The sequence below is a fragment of the Chelonia mydas genome, chromosome 5 (genome assembly GCF_015237465.2).
Source record: "Chelonia mydas isolate rCheMyd1 chromosome 5, rCheMyd1.pri.v2, whole genome shotgun sequence".
Lineage (NCBI taxonomy): Eukaryota > Metazoa > Chordata > Testudines > Cheloniidae > Chelonia > Chelonia mydas.
In genome coordinates, this window is record NC_051245.2 from 101374694 (window position 1) to 101393583 (window position 18890).

The following is an 18890-nucleotide window of genomic DNA, read 5'->3' on the forward strand; positions in this document are numbered from 1 at the left end:
ACAGACCACTGGGATTGGCTAGATCCCTCCGGAATGTATTTCTCTTAACCCTTCCAAAGAGATCTCCAATACTTTAGTTTTAAATGCCTTGCTAGCTTCATTAAACTTCCACCACTTGGTTTTCTGTACTGCTTTGGACTCTTTTCTTCTCATGAATGATATGTACCCATAGTCAAGAACCAGCATTCTGTGCTGAGTTACAATGCTTTCTCTGGGAATGACCTTACAGATTTTGATGTTCTTCAGCTCAGTTCAGTTTATTAGGAAACAGTTCATCTGTGCCCCTATGCTACCACTTTTAAAGGTAATTATTTTTCTTCCTTAGTGAAAAAAAGTATTCACTGTCAAATCATATATCTGAGCATACTGTTACCTTTCCTTGTTCCTGTGTCCATATCCACAACTGCCATTGTACCTTTTGAAGCTTTACCTTCTCTCTCATGTGACCATTACGGTTGGCACTAGTGATGACTCTTTCATTCTTTATCACTTTCTGTATAATAGTGTCTGTTTTCCCACTTGTGATGCATATGAACATATAACTTTTAGGGGGACATTTTCAAGAGCTAGCTTAACCAAAGTCACCTTGTGTCTTATCCTCTCCACATCCACTACACATTCCCACATTACTTTGTCTAAAACTGTACCAACTATTTCTCATATTAGATATGTCACATTATAGTAGCTTATAGCCTTCCCCAATATCTTTTGCCTTTGCTCCTTTCCATTTGGTTTCTTGAATTCAGGCAATCTGTACTTTCCTTTTCATTAATGTTTGAAGCAGCCCCTCACATTTCCCAGTTAATGTCTGTGTTCCAAGACGCCAGTCTTATTTTTTGGATTCCCGTCTTTGATCGTATCTGTCCAGAATGGTTTATGTAAAAATGATCCTGCATTTAACCAAATGAAAATGAAACTTTAAGTTCCTCTTTATTTGATCTTGTAAAAAAAAATTTCCCCACTAGAGTTCCATTAAAGTTGACTATGGCTAAAGTTTGCAATTTTGTTCATGTTCTTCTGCAGAAACTTTTTTGGTCTAATCCTGCAAAGACTTATACATGAATATCTTTTCTCATGTGAGCAGTTCCATCAGATTGGATAAGGTTACTCACAGGAGTGGTTACTCACTGAAGTCTTCATGGAATTAGGGAATTAGTCCATTGTCCTGTAATAAGCTCCATGTGGGCAGACTCTCTTTGAAATCAGTGGAGCTTGTCATGGGTGTAGGAATTGAGGCCTTTTTTGATGGAGTAAAAGTAAAATATCTTTTTGCTTTTTCATCACCATCCTGATGGCAAGGGGATTGAGAAGATTTTGCGCCTGGGCTGGTAAATGGTAATGACTATTTTGCAAGTCTGTCATACAAGACCACAAATTGACATGGCATTAGTATTATATATGTAACATTATTATATATGTAGTTTTGTAAATAAATGGTTCTCAATAGTTATCATTATGCCTGACTTTTTTTTTTTTTTTTTTTTTTTTAAAAACAGACAATAGGAAAGTTCCTGCACTCACAGCATTACAGTACATTTTCCCCTTCACCTTTTCCCTCCCCGTAATGGCATATTTATGAATCTGAAATCACTTCTCTGAGGCTTAATGTTTTCTAATTTATCTTCACAGGAAAGAGTGGCCCTGAGTGCAAGCACTGTAGGGCAGACCCAGATACGGAATGTCGCTTTTGCTCCTGCTATTTGTGTGGTGGAAAACAGGATGCTCACATGCAACTTCTGTGCGATGAATGTAATATGGCCTACCATATATACTGCCTGAATCCACCTTTAAGCAAGATACCAGAAGATGAGGACTGGTAAATATAAAAGGATGATACTTTATGCAAAATTCATGCGGGTCTTTAGTCGTGCCTAAAGAGAGCGACCCCAAAAAATTAGACTTTTTTGCAGAAATGTATGCTCTTTTGCTTCTTCGTAGATGTGTATCTCAAACTACTAACATATCTGGGATTTTGTCATCCTTTATTGACAAGTTTCCCTAAGAACAAAAATTGGCGCTCAAAAGAGATTAGCTCTGAAGGTCAGCTCTTAGCAAAGCATTCTCTCCAGGTTGTCCTAGAAATCTCGGCTACACCATCTCATTCAGTGTTCACTGCAGTAACTTACCAGATGTTCTCAAGGGATACCTAAATAGGTCCAAGCCACTATGGGGATCTGCCTTTTTGAAGGTTCAGATCCTTTTAGTTCAAAAACTAATGAATATGTTTGCTCCCTTAAAGGACTCCAGAGCAGTATTTTAGTCTCTTGGACTATATGTGTAATAGCAGAGAGAGCCCTTTGGGTTCTAAAAGCAACCTCAATAAAGACTGAAACAAAGACATATCAGTATTCCAGTGACTCTCCTTCTCTGCCACGCCCAGAAGAAGAGATCTTTTTTTCTCTCTGTCAGCTCCATTTCTTCCTCAAACAAGCAGCAGACTTGATGAGCATGTTGGGAGCCCCAGCATAACACTAAGAGCCCTACTTAGTGTTTCTTCAGTTTGGCAACCATCTATCCCTATTCTCCCAGCCTTGAACTGAGTATTAGTTCATACTTTTAGGCCCAGGAGGTAATTTCCACAGGATATGGAATTCAGTTCACGTCCTTCCCACACCCCAGTCACCTTCCCTGTCCTCCTTCATGGACTTCTGTCATGAGAGACTCTTAAGAGAGAAAGTTCTTCAAGAGTATGAAGACAATGGTTTGGTGCCACTATTAGAGGGCAGTCCATTTCCACTCCAAGATTAAGTGGGTAAGAGTGCATACATATAAGATATCAGATGGCAGGCCTAAAACCCTGTAGAGTGGATAGCGCTCATTCTATTAGAGCTAAGGTACCCTGCTCAGCCGTATTTAGGAACATTGCCGTACTGGAGAATTGGAAAGACACCACCTGGAACTCCATTCATATCTTTGTAAAACATCAATCCTTGGACTTGGACAGTCCAGATATGATGCCAATTTTGGCCAAGTATTGCAATCCCTATTCAATTAGGACTCCTCAGACCCTCTACCAGTCTTATGGAGGCTGCTTCTTAGTCACCAGAAGTGGAATCCACACGGACAATACATAAAGAAGAAAAACAAGTTACTCACCTTGTCAATAACTAGTTTTTCAATATAGTTTGGGTGTTTGGATCCTGCCTTCCTCTGCTCTACTCTGGAGTCCTATGTATCTTTGGAACTCTGGACTGGAGGGGAACTGAGTGGCAATCGGGACCATTAGGCGATATATTCCCTCAGATGGGACATCTAGGGCATATTTACAGCTCCCCAGACACTCCTGGCCAAAAGATTCTGAACTTACACCCGTACCAGAAGTGGGATCCACATGTACAAAACATCTAGAATAACCACAGTGACTGATGAGGTATATAACTTTTCTTCCATTTTAAAATTTAACTTTGTTTTGTTTGCAGTATAGGCGTATGCGTTCTGAGTTTTATTCATAAAGGTAGATGAACTGTTCTGGCCAGGGAAGCCATTGTCATGGAATGGCACAGCTATGGCCTTGCTGCTTGTCCATTTCTTGTAGGTTATGTAGCAGTGCTAATCCTATGAGGTCCTTGCACTCACTTTTGTGTAAAGGATTGCAGTTCTGCAATGTAATGCCGCTGCACAGAAATGTAAAAGAAGCGTTCTTCCTTTTCTCTTCCTGCCTTGCATACTAATTTAGGTTCATGGCAGAGTTTGACCCTTAGTTGAATACCAGATATTTGTTTGTTTTAAAAGTAGAAAATTGTCCATTTTAAATTTTAATAATTTAAACTTGGCAGCCCCCAGTTCCACCCCACAGTTTGGGAAATACTGATAAGGCATTTTCATACAGATCAGAACCAGTCTATTTATATGATAAACAGTATTTAATATTCCATACAAAGCTCAGTTAAGGAAACATTAAGATTGCTTGGTTAAGCAATCTTAAAGCAGGAAATGCCATAGTTAAAGCTGCATGCACACTTCCAAATTTGCCTTACTGTGAATATGCATTTATTCCACAGTCCTTTTTATTGCATACTACTTTTCAAATAATAGAACGTAACTTCATACAGTTTTGGGATAACCTTAGATACGGATGGCTACCTCTGTTTTTTCATTCCTTACTTACACTAATTTCACTGTCCTAGTGAAGTACCTTTATTGACTTTAGTGTGAAATACTGGCCCCATTTAATAGGAGTCTTGCTATTGACTTCAATTCTACCAGAATCTCACCCTTAAACTTCTTGTAATAGTTTGTCTGTCACCATCTATGAACTCTTTACATTTTATTTTTTAACCAGCAGCACAGCCTGTCTTGTGTGTAATTCAAGGAATAAGTCAATTGACTAAGAAATTAACTGTTCATACATACATAGCACAACCTTCTTAAGCTGCTCACTGTAAAAATGTTGCCAAAAATGCAGGACAAAATGTGCTGTATATGCATAGCAAGAGATGTTAGAAGACTCCTAACTAGGTCAAATCCACACCCATTTTCCATGGAACACTCAAAGGTATTTCTGATTAAGGGGCTTGATCCTACAAGATGCTGAGCACTCTGGCCCTGATGCAGCAAAGCACTTTAACATTCGGTTAGCTTTAAGCAAATGAGTAGTCCTACTGCCTAATTTCAGCAATTTCTAGTTGAATGGGACTGCTCATGCTAAAGTACCGTGCTTTGGATCAGGGCCAGAGTGCTCAGCATATTACTAGATCTTGCCCAAAATGAAATATTTCTACGTCAAATGTGAAAACTTTCAAATCCTTGCTCTTTTGCTGTATGATCTTGGGAAATGAACTTACCATCTTTGTACCTCAATATATATGTGACACTTCCTGGGGGTACCCAGGGTTGTGAGACATCTCACTACCACCTTCCATTAGTGTGAGGAAGCCTTTTCTGTGCCTGCCAGGGTCAGCTCCCTCACAAGCACTCTCCTCTCAGCCTAGGCAGGCTCTGCGGTCCTCTGCAAGTTCGCCATAGGCTCTTCCCCAGGCCCTCTTAGCATCTCTTTAGAGTGTCCAGGCCCAATCCGTTGAATACTCACACAGTTCCCAAAGAAGTAGTATACTTCTGATTACCAGCTTCACCTAAGATCACCACTGCACACAGCAGTTAGGTAAGTTTATAGTAAAACCAAGAAGTATATTTAACAAAATACAGAGATTCAAATGAGAGCAAGTAGAAATATTTGGTAACAACTGATTACTTGTAAAATGAAATTATAACCTGCTTTCTAGAGCCTAGAGTTAACTAACAAGACATTTTCCTATCTAATGAAGTTTAGCTTACCAAAGTCTTTCTCCCAGCATTTAACAGCCAGCTTGGCTGTGACCCTCTCTTCATAAGACAGGTACACTGTCAGCTTGTCCTTTAGGTGACGGATGCAGAATCTTTCTCTTTACCTCCAGTTATAGTTCCAACGTTCCTTTGTCTTTGTTCATAAACAGGACACCCCCGTTACTTGTTTTTCCTGTGGGGAACCTCCTTGTAGTTTTCACAATTTCCTGATTAGTATTTTGCTTAGTCTGTAAATAGACAACCATTGTGAACTACACAATACTCAATTTACCTATAGCCAGGCAGATGTCTTCTGCCTGAAAGCAACTTATTAACACTTCCTGGTAACCAGCCCTAATTCACAGGCATTAAGAACATAATTTTCACTATGTATACATAACTTCTTGCATATTATCTGTACATACATTTCTCAGTGATTGTGATGACCAGTATGACACAGGCTTTCAGCAAAAACCTTAAATGCCACTCTTTGGCAAACTATTATGTAGATACCAGATCCAGGGGATCCCAGTAACCCTTATGCGCTCTTGTGCCCTCTTCCAGTTGGCATAAAGAGATTCCTGTTTCATAACATAATAGGTTTGTTATAATATATACCTCATAAGTATGTTGTCAGTTTTTCTTACAGTGTGGTTGGCAGCCTCTTATTCTTATTATTTTTAGTCAGCCATGCAGAACTCACACAGCTAAAGTCTAATCTGGCTCATGCCTCACTGTTCAGTAAGATCCAATCTCAAGGTCAAAATCAGAGCCTTGAGTTACACCTGTATATCCATATTGAAGACAATGAGATGGCACAAATTTGAATTGGAGGTGGAATTAGGAGTTACTTTTTAGTTAGAACTCTGCTTTAATGTATACTTTAAGTATTTTGAGAATTTAGGAGGAAAAGTACAGTATAAATGCAAAGCATTATTATCAGTTATATTACACTGGAATTGTTTGAGGTTGGCAAAACCTTGAAAATATGGATTAATCAACACCATTCTGGCTACAGTAAATATGTTGCCATTAGGTTAAGTGATTTAAAAATCTGTCAACTTTTTTTTAAGGTACTGTCCTTCCTGCAAAAATGATTCTAATGAAGTTGTAAAGGCTGGGGAAAAGCTCAAGCAGAGTAAAAAGAAAGCAAAGATGCCATCTGCCAGTACTGAGAGTCAGCGAGACTGGGGCAAGGTAAAGTGTATTTCAAGAATAAATATAACTCTGTGTATGTGCGTGAGTGTGTGTGTCATATCTGTGACTATACATATAAATTAACTGTGCAAAGTTCAGTACTAAATTTACACATCATGCAATCTTCAGTGGAGTTGCACAGTGTGTAAACCAATGCTGAATTTTTCCCATCGTCTCCAAAAGTTAAAACAGTCAAAATCCGTTTTTTAAAGTTGACTGGAGACAAGTATTATAAATAAAAACTAGAATTTACATAAAATTGATTGAAAAAATGTATATAAAACATTTTTATAATAATAGTCAGAGATCCTTGTGTCTGCATCAACTTTGAAAAGAAACTTTAAATATAATAAAATTAGTTTCTTCTCTCTGATATGTTGGTAGGGTATGGCTTGTGTTGGTCGTACTAAGGAATGCACTATTGTTCCTTCTAACCACTATGGACCTATACCTGGCGTTCCTGTTGGAACAACCTGGAAATTCAGAGTTCAGGTATGTTGCTTTAGAATTCTCTATTGGGTATAGATTGGGTACAAGAATGGTTTTGGTATTGATTGCTGTCATTTTCAGTAGAATAAAGTACAGTGGGCACAATTAAGAGTTCATTCTGGGTTTAGAGCTACTACTAGTTGTAGTCATCAGTACTATACTTAAAATGGGGAATAGCACTGGAATTGGTAATACCTCCAAAACTCAAATGAACTTTTGAAGTGCACCCACTGTAATTAGGATTCATTTTCAGTCTTTCATATCAAGATCCTGAATGGAACACTCAGTGTGCTATCGGGTTAGACTTTAGAAAACGTTTAATGGCTTTATCACAAAGTGGCACAAATCTTTCCCAGGTGAGACATAACTGATACCAGTACCTTCAGTTGTTGTTTCCTCTTTTCCCCTGCCTCATCTGACATTGAGAAATACTAAGACTAATCAACATAATTGATTTTTGTTTTTCTAGTTAGGAAAGTGGTCATTTTTTATTTTCAAAACTGGCTAATTCTTTTTCTCCTGCTTTGACTCTACTGATTTGGACAGAAATAATAATAATTATCCAATCCATCTTAATAGAGGATAACTCCTTTTTTGAGGGTGGAGGGGCTGGCTTGGAGAATGAAGACATCTGAAAGCCCCTCCTTCTGGCATGTTTGCTGAACTGACTGTCCTCCCATTATCTCTTCCTACAAAGAGGAGACCAGATATTTCCTTTTCTAAGTTGAATGAAGTTTGTTTAGCAAGGGACACTTTTTTTTTTTTACTAATGGAAAACAAGTTTCTCTTGTATTTTTTTAGAGGAATTTTATATTTTGGAATGGTATATGGGTCTTGGGGCAAATTTCCATGGCATCAGAAATTTTCTCTTGTGCTGATCACTTAGCAGCAATGTTCTCGTTTCCTCACCTAATCATTCAGCCACCAGTTTAGCTGCTTCTTACTTAGCTGCAGAACAGATTAAGGACTCTCTTGGTGGTTCAGCAAAGTGGGTTTGACACCTGACACTAGTTTGTCTTCCTTTTAGAATCATCGTTTTGCTTCTAGAACTTGCTAGCTTTGTATTTTTGCTAGAAGGTTGTTTGGAATCACATGGGAGATGATAACAGAGTAGTTGGAAACAGAAGTTATGGTCCTTCCAGAGTCCCTGAAAACCAACAAAAGGATGAACTTGAGTTCCAGCTCCAATTTCCCAGATTGCAGAGATCCGTCAAATTGTCCTCCAAAGTTAAGTCCAGAGCTCTGGTGCTAAAATAAAATAAAAATCAGATAAAAGCAGTTATTCTCCTTGAAGGAATCCCATCGCAACAAAGGGAAGAAAGCGTAAATCTAATAAGAAAATAGCTCCTAAAATTCAGAAACACAAGCATTCATCTTAAATGTTGACCTTCTCAGAGGATTTGTAAACTATTCAGAACATATTGTCTGTATTTGTGTTTTTACAGCGACTGGCACAGAGGACCCTAATATAATTGAGGCCTCTGGTGTTACTGTAGTACAAATAATAACGAGGAAGGATCTGTACTCAAAATGTAGGAAGGGCTCTTTTTTTCCTTCAGAAGCCTTTGAGATGATACTGCAGTAGATGATTAACTTCATAGGTTTACTCCTTAATATTTGAGTGCCTAATCTGTTAAATCAATGTCTTCTGCATCATGCAGACACATTCCACTTAGCTGCATGGATTTGAAGAGATATAATATCAAAAAGCTACTTTGTCCAAGTGATAAACATCCTGTTGTTTTCCAATAACTAATTTAGGACTATAGAATATACCAAAATATGGGGGAAATTCAGTGCATGGAGCAGAACAAAAATGCTTAAATTTAAATCATCCAATATTGCCCTAATCCTGTATTTCTTGTAGGATGGATTTTAGCTAGAGCAACTGAAGATGCTTTGTAAACATGCTTCTACTCTTCTCAGTATTCGAGGAGTGGACAAGACAAAGTTGAGCTCTTCACATCCCTATTGTGAGACATTTCTCGGAGTTTCAAACCTTCTTAACCCAAAAGCCTGTTGGAGACTGAATTTGGTTTTCTAGACTCTTAGGCCATGTCTACACTATGAAATTAGGTCGAATTTATAGAAGTCGGTTTTGTAGAAAGCGTTTTTATGCAGTCAATTGTGTGTGTCCCCACACAAATGCTCTAAGTGCATTTAATCAGCAGAGTGCATCCACAGTACCGAGGCAACCGTCGACTTCTGGTGCATTGCACTGTGAGTAGCTATCCCACGGTTCCCGCAGTCTCCGCCACCCATTTGAATTCTGGGTAGAAATCCCAATGCCTGATGGGGCAAAAACATTGTTGCGGGTGATTCTGGGTACAAATCATCAGGCCCCCCCCCTTTCCCTCTCTCCCTCTGTGAAAGCAAAGGCAGACAATTGTTTCGTGCCTTTTTTCCTGGGTTACCCGAGCAGACGCCATACCATGGCAAGCGTGGAGCCCCCTCAGCTCACCGTCACCGTATGTCTCCTGGGTGTAGGCAGACGCAGTACTCCATTGCTACACAGCAGCCGCTCATTGCCTTTTGGCAGCAGACAGTGCAGTATGACTGGTAGCCATCGTCAACGTACTCCAGGGTGCTCTTTTAACTGACCTCGGAGAGGTCAGGGGCACTTGTGCAAACATGGGAGTGACTCAGCCAGGCCATTACCCTTTTAAGTTTCATCTCATGGCGATTCAGTCCTGCCGGCAGTCCTACTGCACCGTCTTTTAATGAGCAGCCAGGAGACAACGATGGCCAGCAGTCATACTGCACGGTCTGCTGCCAGCAGGATGTATAAAGGTAGATGAAGTGGATCAAAACAAGAAATAGACCAGATTTGTGTTATTCATTTTCTCCTCCCTTCTTCTGTGAAATCAACGGCCTGCTAAGCCCAGGGTTTTGAGTTCTATCCTTGAGGGGGCCATTCTGTTTCTCCTTGATGCAAAGCCACCCCCTTTGTTGATTTTAATTCCCCGTAAGCCAACCCTGTAAGCTGTGTTGTCAGTAGCCTCTCCCTCTGTCAGAGCAACGGTAGACAATCGTTTCGTGCCCTTTTCCATGGATTGCCCGAGCAGACACCATAGCACAGCAAGCATGGAGCCCGTTCAGCTCACCGCAGCAGTTATGACCATTGTAAACACCTCGCACATTATAATGCAGTTTATGCAGAACCAGCACCTGAAAAACCAGGCGAGGAGGTGACGGAAGCGCAGTGATGAGGACATGAACACAGATTTCTGTTCTGTAAAACCGCGGTCCCCAGCAATTTGGAGATCATGGTGTTCCTGGGGCAGGCTCATGCCGTGGAATGCCAATTTTGGGCCTGAGAAACGAGCACAGACTGGTGGGGCCGCATAGTGTTGCAGGTTTGGGATGATTCCCAGTGGCTCCAAAACTTTCGCATGCGTAAGAGCACTTTTATGGACCTTTGTGACTTGCTTTCCCCTGCCCTGAAGTGCAAGAATACCAAGATGAGAGCAGCCCTCACAGTTGAGAAGCAAGGGGAGATAGCCCTGTGGAAGCTTGCACCGCCAGACAGCTACCGGTCAGTCAAAATCAGTTTGGAGTGGGCAAATCTACTGTGGGGGTTGCTGTGATGCAAGTAGCCAACGCAATCATTGAGCTGCTGCTATCAAAGGTAGTGACTCTGGGAAATGTGCAGGTCATAGTGGATGGCTTTGCTGCAATGGGATTCCCTAACTGTGGTGGGGCCATAGACGGAACCCATATCCCTATCTTGGCACCGGACCACCAGGGCAGCCAGTACGTAAACCGCAAGGGGTACTTTTCAATGGTGCTGCAAGCACTGGTGGATCACAAGGGACGTTTCACCAACATCAACGTGGGGTGGCCGGGAAAGGTACATGACGCTCGCATCTTCAGGAACTCTGGTCTGTTTCAAAAACTGCAGGAAGGGACTTTATTCCCAGACCAGAAAATAACTGTTGGGGATGTTGAAATGCCTATAGTTATCCTTGGGGACCCAGCCTACCCCTTAATGCCGTGGTTCATGAAGCCATACACAGACAGCCTGGACAGTAGTCAGGAGCTGTTCAGCTATAGGCTGAGCAAGTGCCGAACGGTGGTAGAATGTGCATTTGGGCGTTTAAAAGCGCGCTGGCGCAGTTTACTGACTCAATTAGACCTCAGCGAAACCAATATTCCCATTGTTATTACTGCTTGCTGTGCGCTCCACAATATCTGTGAGAGTAAGGGGGAGACGTTTATGGCGGGGTGGGAGGTTGAGGCAAATTGCCTGGCTGCTGATTATGCGCAGCCAGACACCAGGGCGGTTAGAAGAGTACAGGAGGGTGCAGTGCGCATCAGAGAAGCTTTGAAAAGCAGTTTCATGACTGGCCAGGCTACGGTGTGAAAGTTCTGTTTGTTTCTCCTTGGTGGAACCCCCTCCCCTCCCCTCCTTTCCCTTCCCCCCCAGTTTCACTCTACTTTCCAGTAAGCTAAGCACCCTCCCCTCCCCCCTTCGATCACCGCTTGCAGAGGCAATAGAGTAATTGTTGCTTCTTCATTCATGCATTCTTTATTTATTCATCACATAAATAGGGGGATAACTGCCAAGGTAGCCCCAGGGGGTGGTGGAGGAGGGAAGCACCGGGTGGGGTGGTGAAGGAGGGAAGGACAAGGCCACACAGCACTTTAAAACTTACTGAATGCAAGCCTCCTTTTGTTTGGGCACTCCTCTGGGGTGGCATGGCTGAGTGGCCAGAGGCCCCTCACTGCGTTCTTGGGCGTCTGGGTGAGGAGGCTATGGAACTTGGGGAGGAGGGCGATTGGTTACACAGGGGCTGTAGCGGCAGTCTTTTCTCCTGCTGCCTTTCCTGCAGCTCAACCATACGCTGGAGCATATGAGTTTGATCCTGCAGAAGCCCCAGCGTTGCTGCATGCCTTCTCTGATCTGCCTGCCGCCACCTCTCCTCACGTTCATCAGCCACTTTCCTGTACTCTGCTATTGTGTCCCTCCCCACATTCTGCTGAGCTCTGTCAGTCCCGGACGACTGCATGAGCTCAGAGAACATTTAATCGCACGTGCGTTTTTTTGCCTCCTTGTCGGAGATAGCCCTTTGGGACGGAGGAGGGAGGCTTGAAACATTTGCAGCTGCTGGAGGAAAAAAAGGGAGTGAAGTATTTTAAAAGACACATTTTACAGAAGAATGGCTATACTCTTTCACAGTGAACAACACTATTCACATTACATAGCACATGTGATTTTGGTACAAGGTCGCATTTTGCATCTTCTATTGAGTGCCTGCGGCTTTGGTGTTAGAGATCACACACGCAATGACAGGCAACAGAATTCAGCTTTTAGGTGGCCATGGTAAGCCATGGTCTTTCGGCCTCTGCAACCTTCACAACAGCAGCGCCCTCCTCTCCCATACCAAGCAAAGCACGTTGAGTTGGCCATTTAGTGCTGCGGTTTTCCTGTTAACATGCAGCAGCAGAAACCAAACTAACCCCCCCGTCCCATCCAGTTCTCTGGGATGATCACTTTACCCCTCCCTCCACCACATGGCTGGTATCAGGGAAGATCCCTGCTAGTCAAATGCAAACAGCTCAGCGCCAATGACCCCCCTCCCTGCTGCGTGGCTAACTGCGGGGAGGATTTCTTTTCAGGCACAGGCAAACAGCCCAGCAGGAACGGGCACCTCTGAATGTCCACTTACTGAAACCACCCTATTTCAACCAGGTGAGCATGAATGATATCACTTTCCTGAGGGTAATACAGAGAGATAAAGAACGGATGTTGTTTGAATGCCAGCAAACACCAGGACCGTATGCTGCAATGCGTTGTTCCGCAATGATTCCCGATTACGTGCTACTGGCCTGGCGTGGTAAAATGTCCTACCATGGAGGACGGAATAAGGCTGCCCTCCCCAGAAACCTTTTGCAAAGGCTTTGGGAGTACATCCAGGAGAGCTTTATGGAGATGTCCCTGGAGGATTTCTGCTCCATCCCCAGACACGTTAACAGACTTTTCCAGTCGCTGTACTGGCTGTGAATGCCAGGGCAAATTAATCATTAAACACGCTTGCTTTTAAACGATGTATAATATTTACAAAGGTACACTCACCAGAGGTCCCTTCTCCGCCTTCAGGGTCTGGGAGCCTGCCTTGGGTGGGTTCGTGGGGTACTGGCTCCAGGTCCAGGGTGAGAAACAGATCCTGGCTGTTGGGGAAACCAGTTTCTCAGCTTCCTTGCTGTGAGCTATCTACAACCTCTTTCTCATCATCGTCTTCCTCGCCCCAAAACCCGCTTCCGTGTTGCCTGCCACTTCTTGGATGGAGTCAAAGCACAGGGTTGGGGTAGTGGTGGCTGCACCCCCTAGAATGGCATGCAGCTCATCATAAAAGCGGCATGTCTGGGGCTCTGAACCGGAGCGGCCGTTTGCCTCTCTGGTTTTTTGGTAGGCTTGCCTGAGCTCCTTAATTTTCACGCGGCACTGCTGCGGGTCCCTGTTATAGCCTTTGTCCTTCATGCCATTGGAGACTTTTTCAAATATTTTGGCATTTTGTCTTTTTGAACGGAGTTCTGCCAGCATGGATTCGTCTCCCCATACAGCGATCAGAAACCGTACCTCCCGTTCGGTCCATGCTGGAGCGCTTTTTCGATTCTGGGACTGCATGGTCTCCTGTGATGATGAGCTCGCCTGGCCAAACAGGAAATGAGATTCAAATGGAAATGAGTAGCTGTACTAACCATGAATGCATCCCAAGTCCTCAGGGCTACTTAATCATTAAAAAACACTTGCTTTTATAACGTGTATTATATTTTAAAAGGTACATTCACCAGAGGTCCCTTCTCTGGCTTCGTTGGGTTGGGAGGGTATTTCAGTCAGGGTGAGCAAAAGATCCTGGCTGTTGAGGAGAACGGTGTGCTGTGTGCTCTTCTCAAGTTCGTCCTCTTCCTCATCATCTTCCCCATCTGCAAAATTCTCAGGCATGGCGGAGAGTACCCCATCATCGGAGTCCACGGACAGGGGTGGGGTGGCAGCCCCCCCCCCAGAAATGCATGCAGCTCAGCGTAGAAGTGGCATGTCTGGGGCTCTGTCCCAGCGCGTCCGTTTGATTCTTTGGTTTTCTGGTACGCTTGTCTGAGCTCCTTAAGTTTCACGCGGCACTGTGTTGCATCCTTGCTGTAGCCTCTGTCCCTCATGGCCTCGGAGATTTTTTTGAAATGTTTTGGCATTTCGTCTTTTGGAACGTAGTTCTGATAGCATGGATTTCTCTCCCCATACAGCGATCAGATCCAGTACCTTCCCTTCGGTTCATGCTGGAGCTCTTTTTTGATTCTGGGACTGCAGGATCACCTGTGCTGATGAGCTCTGCATGGTCACCTGTGCTGATGAGCTCGCCTGGCCAAACAGGAAATGAGATTCAAATGTTCCCGGGGCTTTTCCTGTACACGTGGCCAATGCATCCGAGCTCAGAGTGCTGTCCAGAGCGTCACAATGGTGCACTGTGGGATGGCTCCCGGAGGCCAATACCTTCGAATTGCGTCCACACTAACCCTAATTCAAAACGGCGATGTTGATTTTAGCGCTAATCCCCTCATTCGGGTGAAGTACAGAAATCTGTTTTAAGAACTCTTTATGTCGAAAAAAATGGCTTTGTTGTGTGGAGGGCTGCAGAGTTAATTCAATGTAACGCTTCTAAATCTGACATAAACTCGTAGTGTAGACCAGGCCTTACAAAATCACAGTTTGAGCATCTACAGTGTGTAAGAGAGAGCCTATTATCTCGCGTTTCCTTTTAGAAGATATTTAGATAATATGCTTTTTATTAGTGAAATATATACCTTTTATGCACAGCCACAAACCTGCAAAAAATTCTAGGCACCAAGAATAGGGATTTATCCTAAATACAAATTATCTAACTTTAATTATTTGCTGTACAGACAAGTAAAGTGTTTTGTAAAAGGAAGAACAAATCCAGGGTAACATAACCTACTTTCTTGGTGGAATCAAGGATCTTTTGCCCTGATTTTTCACTCCTTTGCACTGATTTTATACTGATGTCAATAGAGTTACACCAGCATAAAACTAATGTAAGAGGGTTAAATCAAGCTCTTATGCCACATTTAGGAACATGATCTGTTTTACAAATTCTATTTTGAAAAAAGAGAACTTACAGTTGAGAATGTTGTTTCAGTGTTGTGCGCACGGAATTTTCATAGATTACAAGAGCAGAAGGGATCATTTTGATGATCTGATTTGATCTCTGGTATAACACAGGCCGCACGACATCCCCAAAATAATTCCTAGAGGATATCATTTAGAAAAACATCCAATCTTGATTTTAAAATTGTTAATGATGGAGAATCCACTACATCCCTTGATAAATTGTTCTTATGGTTAATAGCTATCACCATGTCTGAATTTGTTCAGCTTCAATTTTCAGCCACTGGATTGTGTCATACCTTTCTCTGCTATATTGAAGAGCCAGTTATTAAATATTTGTTCCCCATGTAGATACTTATAGACTGGAATCAAGTCAACCCTTAACCTTCTGTTTGTTAAGCTTAACTAGATTGAGCTCGTGGAATCTGTCACTATACATCATGTTTTCTAATCTTCTGATCCTTCTCGTGGTTCTTCTCTGAACTTTCTCCAGTTTATCAGCATCCTCCTTGAATTGTGGACACCAGAGCAACATTCTCCCAGTGCCAAAAACAGAGATGTAATATCCTCTCTACTGCTATTCAGGATTCCCCTGTTTATGCATCCCAGGATCACGTTAGCTCTGTGTCACACTGGGAGCTCCTGTTCAACTGATTTTTTCCCCCAGGGCCCCCAAATCTTTTTCAGAGTCACTGCTTCCCAGGATAAAGTCCCATCCTGTAAGTATGGCCTGCGTTCTTTGTTCCAAGATGTACACATATTTACATTTAGCTGTGTTAAAATACATATTATTTGCTTGCACCCAGTTTACCAAGCAATTCAGATCTCTCTGACTCAGTCCTTTATCTGCTTCATTATTTACCACTCCCCCAATTTTGTGTCATCTTCGAACATTATCAAGGATGATTTATGTTTTTTTCCTAGGTTATTGATGAAACACACCCACTCAGTGATGATTCCCTATTTACAGTTACATTTTGAGCCCTATCAGTTAGCCAATTTTTAATCCATTTAATGTGTGCAATATTAATTTTATATTCTCGTTTTTAATCAAAATATTGTGCCGTACCAAGTTCAAACACCTTACAGAAATCTAAGTATATTACATCAACCCTATTACCTTTATCAACCAAACCTGTAATCTCATAAAAAAAATTAATTAAAGCTATTTACCATTTACTTATATGTTATCTGAAAATTCATTCAGTACTCAGTGTAACCTGTTAGTTTAGGAAGGATTCAGTGTATTAATCATAATAAAGAGGTTGAATTCCTTTTTAAGGGCAAAAGTCAACCTTAACTATGCAGTTGTGACAGTTCCTCTGTGGTAGCAGTGAGGCAGTTGAATTCCAGTCTAGTTCTACAGACCCTTCCTGACTGTGACACTGAGGTGAGCTGTACCATAGACACAGCCATCTGAGAATGACAAGGTTAAGTAATTTCTGTTTAGTCTAAAATTACGCTATGGCTCTCCATCTCTGTGTATTTTTCACAAAAATACTTGTTGCATTTGAGTAACCACTTAAAACTTTTGTTAGAAAAAGTGTAATTTCCATTATAGAATGTTTTGTGATATTTTGACAGACTTTCAGGCTATCAGAGTTCTCTATTTAGGACGGAAGAATCCCATGCACTGCTACAGACTAGGGACCAAATGGCTAGGCAGCAGTTCTGCAGAAAAGGACCTAGGGGTTACAGTGGACAAGAAGCTGGATATGAGTCAACAGTGTGCCCGTGTTGCCATGAAGACTAACGGCATTTTTGGCTGTATAAGTAGAAGCATTGCCTGCAGATCGAGGGACGTGATCATTCCTCTCTATTCGACATTGGTGAGGCCTCATCTGGAGTACTGTGTCCAGTTTTGGGCCCCACACTACAAGAAGGATGTGGAAAAATTGGGGAGAGTCCAGCGGAGGGCAACAAAAATGATTAGGGGACTGGAACACATGACTTATGAGGAGTGGCTGAGGGAACTGGGATTGTTTAATCTGCAGAAGATAAGAATGAGGGGGGATTTGATAGCTGCTTTCAACTACCTGAAAGGGGGTTCCAAAGAGGATGGATCTAGACTGTTCTCAGTGGTAGCAGATGACAGAACAAGGATTAATGGTCTCAAGTTGCAGTGTGGGAGGTTTAGGTTGGATATTAGGAAAAACTTTTTCATTAGGAGGGTTGTGAAGCACTGGAATGCGTTACCTAGGGAGGTGATGGAATCTTCTTCCTTTGAGGTTTTTAAGGCTTGACAAAGCCCTGGCTGGGATGATTTAGTTGGGGATTGGTCCTGCTTTGAGCAGGGGGTTGGACTAGATGACCTCCTGAGGTCCCTTCCAACCCTGATATTCTATGATCATCATGTCCTATTCAAAACACACATTTATGAAGAGAATGAAAATAAGTAGTTCAAAGTCCAATTGTATTCTGAAAAGTTGATCTATAAAAATGGAATTGCAGAGTTCTGTGTTTAATATCTCTCGTTGACTTCCAGATCAAATATTCTCAAGTTATAAATAAAAAAACAACTTTTCTAAGGGTATGTCTATACTATGAAATTAGGTCAATTTTATAGAAGTCGATCTTTAGAAAGCGATTTTGTACAGTCGATTGTATATGTCCCCACTAAGTGCAGTGGGTCGGCGGAGTGCGTTCTTAATACCGTGGCTAGCATCGACTCAAATAACTAACTATGAAATCCAATGGCAAATTGTATGACTTTATTCCTCCACTAGTGGCAAGTCCACATAGAAAATTCTTCTAAAGCTACCAGTTACTTCATTGGCTCCAGTGGTGAAGGACTGTGCTATGGAGCTAAAAATCCTAACCCTGCTGATAACCCCACATGATTCCACAGGATGAAATTTAAGTTTTTTCAAGTTTTAAGTTTTTAAAAAACATATAAAATAACATTATTTTAACATAGTTTATTAGACGTTAAGGTTGAAAAGTCAAATACTCAGAAGTTAGGAAATGCCCATGCAACTGTTGATGTGGTCTGTAGGACCCCTGTTTTGTGCTTCATTTTTGCAGAAGTTGAAAAAGTGTGGAGAATAAGGAAGGGAACTGCAGGAAGAAAAAGAACAATCTCATATTTAAAGGCATTTAGTGCTACTCTGGAAAACTGGATTTTATCCCTGCCTTTGCCACAGAGTTCCTATTGAAAGCTGGGCAAGTCACGTAAACCAAAATTTTCACAAGTGAGCATTGTGTGTTCCTCATTTTCTGGGTACTCAGGCTGAGGTACTCATTCCTGGGGTGAGATTTGCAAAAGTGCTGTTCACTGACAAAAGGAACTGAGGTCAATGGGAGCAGCGCTCTAAATATACAAAGTGCTAAGTACTCTGCTAGCTCAGACTAATGGCTTCTCAAGTTGTGAAACTAACAGTTGACAATTTTGGCCTTAAAATCTGTGCCTCAGTTCCTCATGGGTAAAATGAGGATAATAAAACCACCTCAACACACAGGGTGTTGTGAAGAAAAATTTCATAAATGTTTGTAAAGACCAAGATGATATCAAGAGTACCATAGAAAACCCCCAAGGAACTTAATAATTTTTCTTCTAGTGATGGTCCCTATTGTATTCCACTATGGGTTACATGTGTGCAGCATGTGTCCAGAGCGGGAAAATTTGAAAATAACATCCAACCACCTCACATGTTCCTCCTCACTGCTGCATGATCCAGGTCGGAACCTGTTGCTTCATCTTCACCACCCGGAGAGTCACTGCTCAGAGAAGTTAATCTCCTGATCCCTTCTCAAGATATATGTTCCCTCCAGCAGCACCAATGATACCGCCTCTGGAACAGGAATCAGCTTTCTCATGGGG

At 42.1% G+C, this 18890-nt stretch overlaps 1 protein-coding gene across 6 annotated transcripts in view; it reads left to right on the plus strand.

The window, feature by feature from the left end:
- The window catches only part of UHRF2 (ubiquitin like with PHD and ring finger domains 2), a 176340-nt gene that overhangs the window by 105291 nt on the left and 52159 nt on the right, over nucleotides 1-18890 (plus strand). For all 6 annotated transcript variants that reach the window (XM_037901917.2, XM_037901918.2, XM_037901916.2 and 3 more), the window contains 3 exons: nucleotides 1630-1816; nucleotides 6336-6459; nucleotides 6844-6951. In XM_037901917.2, coding sequence (XP_037757845.1) covers nucleotides 1630-1816; nucleotides 6336-6459; nucleotides 6844-6951 — 419 coding nt within the window. The remainder of the gene's footprint in view (nucleotides 1-1629; nucleotides 1817-6335; nucleotides 6460-6843; nucleotides 6952-18890) is intronic.